Below are 12,189 nucleotides of genomic sequence, written 5' to 3' on the forward strand. Positions count from 1 at the left end.
TCACGGCACACTTCGGGAGACCGGGCTCAGTCCAGGTCTCACGGCCGATGTTGATCAATTCCGACCCGGATAGGCTAGAAATCGAGGCCCCGGCTTCCACACGTTGTTAGGCCGAGAATGGAAACACGGCGTATCATCATCAGCCGATGAGGTAGAAAACTCGGGATTGCACCTTTAGAAGCAGAAAAACTTCATGAACACGGAAATCTGGCGTGAGTTCAGGATTAAAGGCAGGATATTCGAGCTGCTGGCGGAGGTCGGCGGAGCCGGGAGCTTACGCGGCCATCTTGATTGCTAGCGAAGCTCCTCCCCCCTCGAAGTTAATTTTAACCAGATTATCTAGGTCGGATGTTATATTCATTCCTAGGTACGTGGCGTTTGCAACTATCCGGTTTTCCTGATGTGTGATCTTGCTGTTAACAACTATCTGGGTTTTGCCCTGATTAAGCTTATATCCTGATACCTCCCCAAATTGTCTGGCTTCTTCTTCCATAACTTTCACTGCTTCCCTTGGATCTCCTGTGACTATCGCTATGTCGTCAGCATAGGCTAAGGTCTTGGTATTACCGTTTATGGTTTTGATTGGTGGAATTGCCGGATGGAATTCTAGTCTAAGAATAAAGGGGTTAATAAAGATTGAAAATAATAAGGGGGAGCAAGGACACCCCTGTCTTGTCCCTCTGGTTACTCTTATGTTCCCAGACATTTCCCCATTTATCATAACCACTGCTTCCGGGTTTGTATATAACATGCGGGTAGCTTTAATGAATCGGTCACTAATCCCACTCTTCGACATAGCCGTCCAAAGGTACTGCCAGGAGACCCTATCGAAAGCCTTCTCAACGTCTAATAGTATCAAGGCCATAGGGTCTCCTGCCACCTCCGCTATATCAAAGAGTGTGATAACCCTCTGGACATGGTCAGTGGTGGATCGACCCGGAATGAAGCCGTGTTGGCGTGGCGAGATAATTTTATGTATATGTTGCGCCAATCTGGTTGCCAATAGTTTTGAATAGATTTTGGAGTCACAGTTTATTAGTGTGATCAGGCGGTAAGATCCCATTTGTGCAGGCTCTTTGGTTTTTTTTGGGGAATACTATAATTTTTGCCCTGGTCCATGAACCTGGTGGCTGTCCCCCCAAGAAAATATGTGTTAATATTGCTGTTATAATTCCCTTCAGTGGTTTATGGAATTTAGCATAAAATTCGACTAGTATCTCATCCAGCCCGGCTGCTTTTCCGATGAGTACGCCATTAATTGATAACAAGATTGCCCACCATTCCGGACTTATAGCTAAGCTTTCTTGATCTTCCTCCGATAGTCGAGGTACAGTAGGCTGTTCTATATATTCTTCGATTTTTCTTTGATTTCTATTCGTTTCCTTGTATAGATCTTGATAGTAATCTTGGAACGCCCCGCTTATCCCTATTGGGTTTTGTATGAGTCCGTTTTTGGGGTCGTTCATTTCTTTAATTGTGTTTGCCATATTTTCTTGTCTCACTCGTACCGCCAAGTGATGCCCTACTTGTTCGCTAAATTCATATATTCTTTCTTTATTTACTGTAGCTTTATCGACTGCCTTTTTAGTAAATATATCTGCCACATTGTTTCTTGCAATGGCCACGCTTCTTCGATGTTCTGCCCCTCTTGTACTGCCCTCATAAGGTCTTCCTCGGCAATTACTAGTCTTCCCTGTAATGTTTTCATTTTTAGTTTTGCCTCCCAGTTAAGATTAAGGGAGAATCTTAGGGTCTCTCTCCTAATTCCTGCCTTTAGAGTATCCCAGATTATTTCAATTGGTGCGCTCCCCATTTTATCCTCTAGGAACTCTGGTATCCATTTATTTATGCATGGACAATACTTTTCATTTAGGAGTAAAGCCCTCTCAAAAGTCCACAAATTCTGGCTACAGTGCGGCCCTTCGATATCCATGGTTAGCATCAGTGGATTGTGGTCAGATAAGACCCGAGGAAGTCTCTCTATTAGGCATTTTGATAGGATTGTTTGAGAGATGAATATATAATATAGCCTGGCCAGTTTAGTATGAGGGTGGGAACAAAATGTATAACCTGGATCACTGGGGTGTTTTGCTTGCCAACAGTCCCCTAGCCCATGTGTGGTGCATAATTCTTGGAGTATTCTAAATACTCTGGGTTTCCTTCCTTTATATGTGAAGTCTGGCCCTGGTTGCCAGTCCGAGGGTCAGTTCAAGTTAAAATCGCCACACATGATAAAGGGGGGTGGCCAGTGAGCCAATTGGTTTAATATAAATACCAATAAGTCTGGGTCGACTGTTATTGTCCCATATATGGAACATATTGTGGCTTTCTTTCCCTGACCATAACAAACAAAGCCTTTTCTAAAAGAGAAATATATAGATAAAAAATCACTATGAGCATAATCTTAGAGAAAATATTATGTAACAATCTTGGATGGCAGCAGCTTTAATTCTCATTTAACAATTGCTCCACAGTGGTTCTCATGTTATGCTCGCTAGCTACAAACAGCACTATAATGTTAGCTACCTTTGCTCTGCTCAACGGTTTGTAACTTAGTTTCCAATAAAGAGACAGCCATTGGAGCTGGGGTGTGGAATTTATATTGCTCGAGGCGGGTGCATGAAGGTGATTACTCTGAGGGACAAAACCTTTTAATATCTATGTAGTCAGCTAGACATTAGCTCTCATCCTCCTACCCCTGGTACAACCATAAAGCCATTTATTCCAGTTTATAGTAAGAAATAATTGCCATTGCGCCTTGTTATCTGCAATTGCGATAATCAGAACCAGGCTGTGGGCAACCTGCTGCTCCCACCCAATCAGGAAGGGAGAAAGTGGATCCCATTGGTGGTGCCAAACGTATGTCGGACTCCTATTGGTTCAGGGAACTCATCCTTGAGTTCATTGGCAGAAATACTGCAAATGCACCACTGGCTAAACAGAACTTGTACATTGATAGTGGGCTTGGCGCCTAAAATAAACAGGGAAATCCAAATATACTGGCGATCCCAAAGGGTGGTAGTCCATTTGTGGCCCTTCACAGAAGAGTTGCATTACTCCCAGGGAGCAGGTGGCACATTTCTGAGCCACAGGGTTGTTTCTCCAAGCTGTGCAGTCTGTCAGGGGATTGTACTGAGCCAGTATGTCCCTCTTAATCCGTTGAAGGTCTGGCAGCTCACTTGAGTGTAAAGGCAGGGGAGGGGAATATTCATTTAAGTGTTTTGTGCCCCTTACAACTCTGAGCTGTGTGTATGGGGGGGCGGGGTGGGGGGGGAAGAGTGCAATAGATGTATAATCTGGTCGCTCTTCAGAAGCTCTGCCACATGTTTCGATCTCACATTTTGCTTGTCCTTTCCGGACAGTCAGGAACTTCCTGATGAGACTACCAGTTTCCTAAGGGATCAGCTTTGTCCTTTACACGCTGCCAACTATTTTCAGATTCCAGGTCCTCCACCACATCGGGGCCCTGCTGGTTATGAACATTGTCTCCTACAATCACACTTATGCAGTCACTTATCCAATCACAAGACCACTTAAGTGTCTGGTCTCAGTACTCCAAATACATCAGCCAATTTTACCACACCATACACTTACAGATGCTCGTATCACCCAATACCTTCGATATGCCCAGCATCTTTCTGTAACTTGTGCCCAGACCCTGCTCACCTCCACTGTTCCTTTCCTCACCTTGGTCACATCCTGTGCAGTGCTTCAATCCCATACTACACCACTGACCAACCATCTAAACCAACCATCATCACAGAACTCCCACCCCCCACCTAATACTCTGCAGCACTACACCAATGCAGTAATGTCCACTCCGGCCTCAATGGGTTGAATCTGTGCACCAGCTATAATACATCACCTGTTTCCATTAGACCAGTCTGTGTAGCTTCACCCTAGTTCTTCTGTCACTAGTGTTTCGGACGTTGCCCTATTCGTTTTCTTGCTAGCTTGGATTTCCTCCATATCCACTGGTATTTTTGCCCTTGATGCTTGATTTCATATTTCAATGAGGTTTCCCATGTCATGATTACAGATGTGCCCTTCATATGACCAATGCCAGCTCCCTGCTCTCTTAATCCATTCCTCACCAATGACATTTTAGCCCTTTAAATCCCAGTTACTACTAAGTTCTATAAACAGCAGAAGTTACTTTTGCTCAAATTAATGGCACTCCATTTGCTGACCTTGGAAGGATGCAAGCTCCCTCTGCTGCCTTAATCATTACTACAGTGTAATTGTGTGATCTCCCCACCAATTCCTCAGCTGCCCTTACGCCTCGGTCCTGCCAGCCTTTCTACTCTGCTTCACCAGGTCTGCTGGACCTCCTTTTACCAGTGCATAACAGGAGCATTTGTTCTCCCTCCCTCTATCTTATACAACACTGGCCAAGTTCACCTCAGAGCCAGCGGTGTCCCCATGCAATGGGAGGCAACAATCCCATCCATATCTCCCCTGGCCACCGACACGATGATCACAGTCTGTAAAGATTGACCCACGCAATGGGATGGTGCGAGAGACTAGCTCAATAAACCCCTCTTCGATCTGGGGCACTATTACCACGAGTGAATGCCCCAGAGCGCTTTACAGGTTGGGACACACAGAGTTTGCTGTTGGACTTTACTCACCACACAGCTCAAGACATTCTCTACACTGCAAGAATACTTTGACCTACTAAATACCCAATTATTTCAACACCTGCAAATTAAACATGCAATATTACCATAATTTGGCCACATTAATGGAATTACCAGAAATGAGCCCACTGGAAGCAAAACGACCTGATAAAAAGATATAGCGTATTTCTAAGACACTAGTCATACACACCCACAATTTCATTCTCAGAAATTAGAAAGTATTAGTAATAAGACATTGGGCAAAGAAAGCTGCCTGCTGGAAGGAGGCACTGATGGCTCAAAGAGAAATTTTACTCAGGTACATGTTATTCAAATTTGAATAACTACATAGTATTGATTAAACACAGGAAAAACTAGGGCGCCTTGGCAAGGAGTCATCCACTGTATGTTTAAGATGACATGCTGAGTTGGGAGACTTTTTACATTCGGTACAGAGCTGCCATATACTTCAGGGGCACTGGACGTTAGTTGCAAAACTTGTATCTGCAGTGACACAGCATAGGATTACCCTCACTCTCAGATCCGTGCCACTAAACATTACGGTTGAGACTAATCTCAACATATATATGAAACCTTTTGTAGGTCCGAGATTATTAATTGCACAGAGGAATATGCACATCTGGAGAGCTACGGGCCCCCCGAGCTTGGATAAATGGAAAGCTGAGATGGGTCAATGTAGGGTCTTGGAAAAAAAGATTTGCAAACTCAGGGTTTGCCTATAAAGGCACAAGCATACCTGGGGTTTGTAGATGGAGTCTGCCTCAGATATAGAATCTGTCCAGGAAGTATGATTTTAAAAAAGTTAGATTTCCAAACTATAATTTCATCTCACCAATACCTTACTGGAGATGTATTTCCAAGTGATCCAAAGAACTTGCTGCAGCAGTTTGAAGTTGTTGTACTGGAAAGGTTTATTAAAATGTTTTATATAAAGAAAAAGTGACCAAAGCACAAGATGTTTCAAAAAATACATTTGGCAGTCACATATGTGTGAAGGCTGGTGAAATACTTGTGTTCTGAACAATAGAATTAGGACCCACTCTGCACCATAAGAAACAAATACTATGGTAATGCTTTATTGGTTGATTTTTTTCAATTAAATTCATTTGTCCGAGTGGAAGTGTTGAAATGTAGTAATGAAATCAGAACGAGGCGAGAACCGACCTCTTGCAGGTCACATTTTTATATAAATCAGAAGCCTCAACATATGTTGGTCCTGCATTAGGGAGTGGCTTGAACAAAATAAACATGAATACATATTTTGCTCCCAATAGAAAATTTTGATAACTTCTGACTTTATAGGAAGTTAAAACGAACTGCAAGTTAGATCATGGTCATTTGTCTTTTTGTAACCTCAATCATGGAAGATATCCTGAGACATATCAAATATGATGGAAGTCACATGTAAAGACATGCTCCTTCCCCTGACTGATTCACACACTCACCTTTGCTATCGCCCTTTCCAGAACTGCTCTGGTCTCCACCTGCAGTCACAGCACCTTGCCCAGAGGAATCGCCTTTACCTTTAAAAGGCTTCTTGGTCTTAGGACCACGTGGCTTCTTAGCACCGGTAGAGGTTCCATTTAAGCTGCTACCGGGTGGAGAATTTGAAACAAACTCGACAGCCGCTGTCAAAAAAAAGATGCAAGTAAAACTCATTAATGAGAAACTCTTTTCAGTTTCCTACAGGTAGATATTTACAAACTGCAAATATGGAAAGAGTGATGCAACAAGGAAAGGGTGGCATTTGTAAAACAATTTAAAAAAGCTGATAAATTAGTGTATTTGGCGAGTTAAATCATAAATCTAAAAACATAGCACCCGCAGATGATAGAGAATGGTGGAGCCCTCAAAACATTTTGACTGGCTAAATGCATTAATACCCCTAGCTTGTAAAAAAGGCTCATTCATCTAAGGCTACAGGACCTGGCTCCATTTTTTAACATATTTGGCGACTGTGTTTTTTCTAACAGGAGTCTATGGTTGATATAGCGCCAACGAAGTAGAAGAATCTATTGCCAAGTTAGTGTTATACCTTGATTTTTTTGTTTGTTTAAAAAAATGTTGTCAGTTTCACCAATTGACAGTTAAAACTCACATTCAACATGATAAACATCCAGCATTCACTCAAGTCCCAATGAAGGTTCCAGCACACACTTAACACATCTGCAGTCATGCTGCAGGTCAGGATCTTGTAGTCATTAGAGATGTACCCCAGGAATGGCCTTTTTTACTCAGTTTCTTTAGGTATCCTCTCATGGCATACACGTATGCTCCAGAGGGAGAATGGACCACATCCTATTGAACCAAAGCAACTTTGTGGGTTTTTGCCCCTACTCAAGATACAAGCAATCATCAGTTTCACCAGTGTTGAATTCACTGCGCAGTACGGCATATCACAAAGTCAGTGCTACTTTCCCAAATGGGTTCCACGAGTCACATTAGAGCGATCATTATCACTTACCTTTATCTCCCCTTTCAGCTACTGGTCTCCCAAGGAATAATTTTTGGACAGAATCACAAAATAGGAAGTAAGACTCAACACCCTCCACAGCTGCTCCAAAAGACATCACACCTTGTAGGTGTTCTCATGTTCCCTGGTGTGCAACACCACCTGTACATAAGCTTCAGATTGACTTCCTTGTGCTGTATATCAGCATTGGGCATAAAAGCCATGTTATGCTTCCTTTCACGCTCTTTGCCTGTAGTATCCTTCCCAAAGTTTTCACCCAGGCTTCTCTGTGAGGATTCAGTGAGCAGATGGGGGAAAATTCAGTAATTTATAGAGTTTAGCAAAAAGTCTTTGTAGACTTAGTCTACACCCCCCCTTGTCATCATTTCCCTTGTCACTTAGTTTATTGCTCGTTATAAGATCCAGTGTAGGCAGGAGTTTTTCTAGATTTATAATCTCAACCCAGAGGGGACAGTCCTCATGGACGATCGGAGCCAATAGTAACCTTTGAATTCTAGATTTCTTTCCTTCCCAGCTTTCAGGAACAGGCAGATTGTTGTCAGAAAACCAAAATTTTGTACACAGTTTTAGCATTTTAGTGGGACTATTTTTCCTATTGTTTGTGCTTTCAACGTCTGTCCAGTTAGTGGTAGAAATGGGTGTGAAACCACTAATGAATCCGGAAAGCTATATATTTCTGAAAAGTAGACAAGATTCTGAATTCAACAAGAGGTCATTTGTGTAGACCCTTCAAGGTTTACCTATAGAAAGTAACAGTTGAAATAAAATATTCTTGAATTGGAGTTGAAAAGAACAGCCATATGTGCCTACATTTTCACCTATAACTGCTTCTAAGTATGTCAGAATTTTGAAGGCAATTTACTGTTACGTAAGCTGGACCCTTCTGGTTGCGCGGATATACAGGACTTGTAGGTTCACCAAGAACCCAATGTACCCAGAGCCAATAACTGAGCTGAACCTTGCAATGGTTTTTCATTATGTTCCAGGTATACATCAATTCATTTGATAAAATATAAAGAGTGAAAAATAGGTATCAATGAAACATATTTATTTCTGAAATAGGCACAACATATGGAGTTTAGAAGCAGTGGTTATTTCCACATCTCCGACTTTGTGGGTACCCATAAGAGCATGTGAATTAGATGGCATTTTTCAAAATGACGTCGTTTTTACACACAATCTTACATTTGGAAGGCAGAAATGCATAGAAAGTCAATTGTGTTTCACAAAGTCTCTCAATACCAATGGTACCTCACTTGTGTGTGTAGGCCAAGTGCAGCGACAGGAAATGGCCCAAAACGCAACGTGGGCACATCACATTTTTCCACTGAAAACTGACAATTTTTTTGCAATGTGCCTAGTTGTGGATTTTGGACCCTTGCTCAGCCATAAACTAGGGAAAGCTACCAAACATGTACAGTTTTGCAAACCAGACACCCAGGGTAAACCAGGACGGGGTGACTTGCGTGTCTCATCAGGTTCTGTTAACCAGAATCCCTTGCAAACCTCAAACTTTGTACAAAAACCCACATTTTCCTCACATTTTTGTGATGGAAAGTTCTGGAATCTGCGGGAATCTGCGGGAAGCCACACACCTTAACCCACCCAGTATTCACCCAAGTCTCTCGATAAAAATGGTACTTCACTTGTGTGGGTAGGTCTGGTGCCCGCAGGGAATGGCCCAAAACTTACTGTGGATACTTCAAAATCATCGATTTCACAAAGCGACCTGGTTTTGCGTGGGAGTCACCTGCGTTTTTGGACCCAGGCTCAGCTGCCATCTAGGGAAACATACCAAACGCCAACAGTTCTGAAAACTAGACACCCAGGGGGAGTCCAGGGAGGTGTGACTTGCGTGGATCCCCCATCATTTTCTTACCCGGAATCCCATGCAAACCTCAAATGTAGTTAAAAAAGAAGAAAAAGAAAGAAAAATCACATTTTCCTCCCATTTCTGTGAAGGAAAACTGTGGGATCACCTGAACATCACACATTTCCTACCACCCAGCTTTCCCCCAGGTATCCTGATACAAATGGTACCTCACTTGTGTGGGTGGGCCAAGTGCCTGCAACAGGGAAGGGCCCAATATGGATTGCGGAGGCATCAACATTTTCTTTCACTAAACTACCCAGTTTTGCAAGGGAGTCACCTGGTTTTTTGATCCCGGGCTCGCCGGCCATCTAGGGAAACCTACCACACCCAGATATTTTTGAAAACTATACATCCGGGGAATTCAGGGAGGTAAGGCATGCATGGATCCCACAACATTTTCCTACCAAGTAGGGGATCTACAAACCTCAAATTTCGCTAAAAGAACAAACAACAAGCATTGGCAATGCAATAGGTCTCGCATTTGTTGGGGCTGGAGCTATTGCAATTGTAAATGGCAATGTTTTATACTTTGCAATAGGTCTTGTATTTTTTGGAGCTATACACATTGTAAATGGCAATGTTTTTTATTTATCCTTGGGGTTTTATATAGTGCGAACTTAACAGCCTCAGTTGTGAATTTCGATTCATCAAAGTTTTGTGAGCCGTGAAATTTGCACAAGTAAAGTTCTAACAGTATAAATATGGGCACTGTTTAATAAACAAAGCCACTGCAATACAAGAGCAAAGGTGACCGAGTGACTGCTTCTGGGTTGACGGAGTTGCTTACAGTCACTGACTGTTAATGCTAGCTAGCCCGCTACTATGAGTTTATGAAACTTAATGCTATGTTTTCTTATGTTATGCTATGCACTGCTATGTTGTGTTTTGTTATGCTATGTTTTGTTATGCTATGATTTGCTGTGTTTTGCTATGCTATGCTGTTTTGTTTTGTTATGCTATGCTGCGTTTTGTTATGCTATGCTCTGTTTTGTTATGCTATGTTTTATTTTCCTATGCTATGTTTTGTTATGCTGTGCTATGTTGTGTTATGCTATGCTTTGTTATGCAATGTTTTGTTGTGTTTTGCTATGCTACGCTTTGTTATGCTATGTTTTGTTGTGTTTTTCTAGGCTATGCTATGTTTTGTTATGCTATGTTTTGTTATGCTATGCTGTGCTTTGTTATGCTATGCGTGGCCAATGTAATTAAGGGCGTGACTTAAAAACACCTAAGCTAAAAATCTGTGCTTAGCATACTATGACGCATGACTTGTATTTTGCTGTTTCTGTCATTGCATCCAGATATGATACAACAAATAACATCTTACCTACAAGTCATGACTATTGGCTTTGTCATTGGTTGTTAGTTGCATAAGATAAGTAAGCAGCAACTATGGCTTGTATATAAAGCTTCCACTTAAAGCCCTGGTGGCACCAGAACAATGGACCGCCTGTGCCAGGGCAAAAAACAGAACCCGATAGAGACCCGTTTAAAGCACCGGTGAGACCTGGCCCGAGTATCAGTGGTATAAAGAGCTCTAATAGAGCAGATTTCTGAGTGAGTCTTGACGGAAGCTGAACTAGATCCTTCTCCACCTCCAGTAGTTCTAGTACAGAGATCGCAGTACCTGTGGGAGTTCCAACAGGCATCACAGTTTATTTGGATGTTCTACAGGAAAGGCTATGGTTATCGCTGGGTCTGATCACGCTACGATAACCGTCCTGTGTTGTAGAAGAAAAGCATTCTAGGTTTGTAGTGACCAAATTAAATGAGCAGCAGTACAACAAACAGGAACAAAACAGGTTTAGTGCCTTCTTCCCAATGTATGGCAGCCATCACTGTCATTAAATCAGCAGAAAAAATTCCCAACCAGACTTTATTCTGGAGCATATGACTCCGTGGCCACCTCACGAGCCCAAGTGATCCGTGGATTTGTTTTGGCCTCAATATTCCGCTGCCATTGCTTGACTTCACAAATACACACTACTTCCAATGGCAGCACTTCCCCACTACAGCTTAGCTTACTGTGTTTTTTAATTATACTTTTTTCTGAAGGGCTTCACGACTTTCTCCCAATGCATTTATGACTGACATTACTTCATCAGTGGCTCGTTGTTTCAACTATTCTGAGATGTCACACTCGCCTCTTACAGTGCACAAGGGGTGTAACTGGGTACCAATAAAGCTGAGGGGAATCCAAAGGTTTTTGGGACATTCTAGAAAATTAAGACATATGTGATTATGGGTGGTTATCTGTATTTAAAAACCACAATTATTTTAGTTCGCTGGCTGATACCACTGACCAGTACCCCACTCAGTCAGCCAAAGTCTGCCTAGGGACTTGTGGAGCAGCTGTCCTTGTGGTCTCTCACAGAAAGAGGGCCCGCTCTTTGCAGAGAGCGCGGTCTCTTCAGTGCACAAATTATCTGTGTCGGGGGGGGGGGGGGGGTCACCTGTGGGGTGTCGATGCTCAGGTGCCAGTTGTGTGGATTAGATACAACGAGCGGTGCCTGCCACTGACAGAGCACGCATTACTCGGCAGATCAGAGGCACTTGCCTTACTTTCACCACCACCACCACCACCCCCCCCCTCACCTGCTGCATTTCCAGGCACTTTACATGAATGCCGATCGGATCAGGGCCCTTGAGACATTCCAGGGGGCTGATGCAATCCAGGGGCGTGCCCTGCTCAGGGTGGCTTGGTTGGAGCTCTGGGTTTACCTCGCACAGCATTCCTAACATGGACAGCTTGTCATTAGGGCCACAATGACACTGGTGAGATCAGATCTAGTTTTCTTTGCTACGATTTCGTAGACTTTTTCGTAAACATGCCCTCCTTATTTAGGTGTGTTTGATACAGCGCAGCCATGCCTTTTTGGAGCAGTGTACATAAACAGGAACAAAAAAACTAATTACAAAAATAAATAAATAACATTAGTTAGAAAATCGTATTGCAGGAAGTAAGGACTTGTGAATGGTGCCCACCGGGCATGCAGGTGAAGGCTAGAGTTCCCTGGACTCCCAAGAAGGTTCGCCCCGAGAGGCTGCAGAAAGTCACCCACTGGCAACTCCTGTAAAACACCCATCCACCCCTCCGCTTGTGTGGCCGGCAAACCAGAGGTATGCAGAGGCCCTATATAGATACATATAAATCTCTTGAGACGCACACTGGCATGTTATCTCTTTGGCATCCACTACGGGGT

General features: G+C 43.0%; 1 protein-coding gene across 1 annotated transcript in view; it reads right to left on the reverse strand.

The window, feature by feature from the left end:
* PARP2 (poly(ADP-ribose) polymerase 2) overlaps positions 1–12,189 on the reverse strand; it is a 231,218-nt gene that overhangs the window by 124,150 nt on the left and 94,879 nt on the right. The window contains exon 5 of the mRNA XM_078652645.1: positions 6,086–6,268. Within this exon, the coding sequence (XP_078508771.1) occupies positions 6,086–6,268 (183 nt within the window). The remainder of the gene's footprint in view (positions 1–6,085; positions 6,269–12,189) is intronic.

Source organism: Lissotriton helveticus, chromosome 7, assembly GCF_964261635.1.
Source record: "Lissotriton helveticus chromosome 7, aLisHel1.1, whole genome shotgun sequence".
Classification (NCBI taxonomy): Eukaryota; Metazoa; Chordata; class Amphibia; order Caudata; family Salamandridae; genus Lissotriton; species Lissotriton helveticus.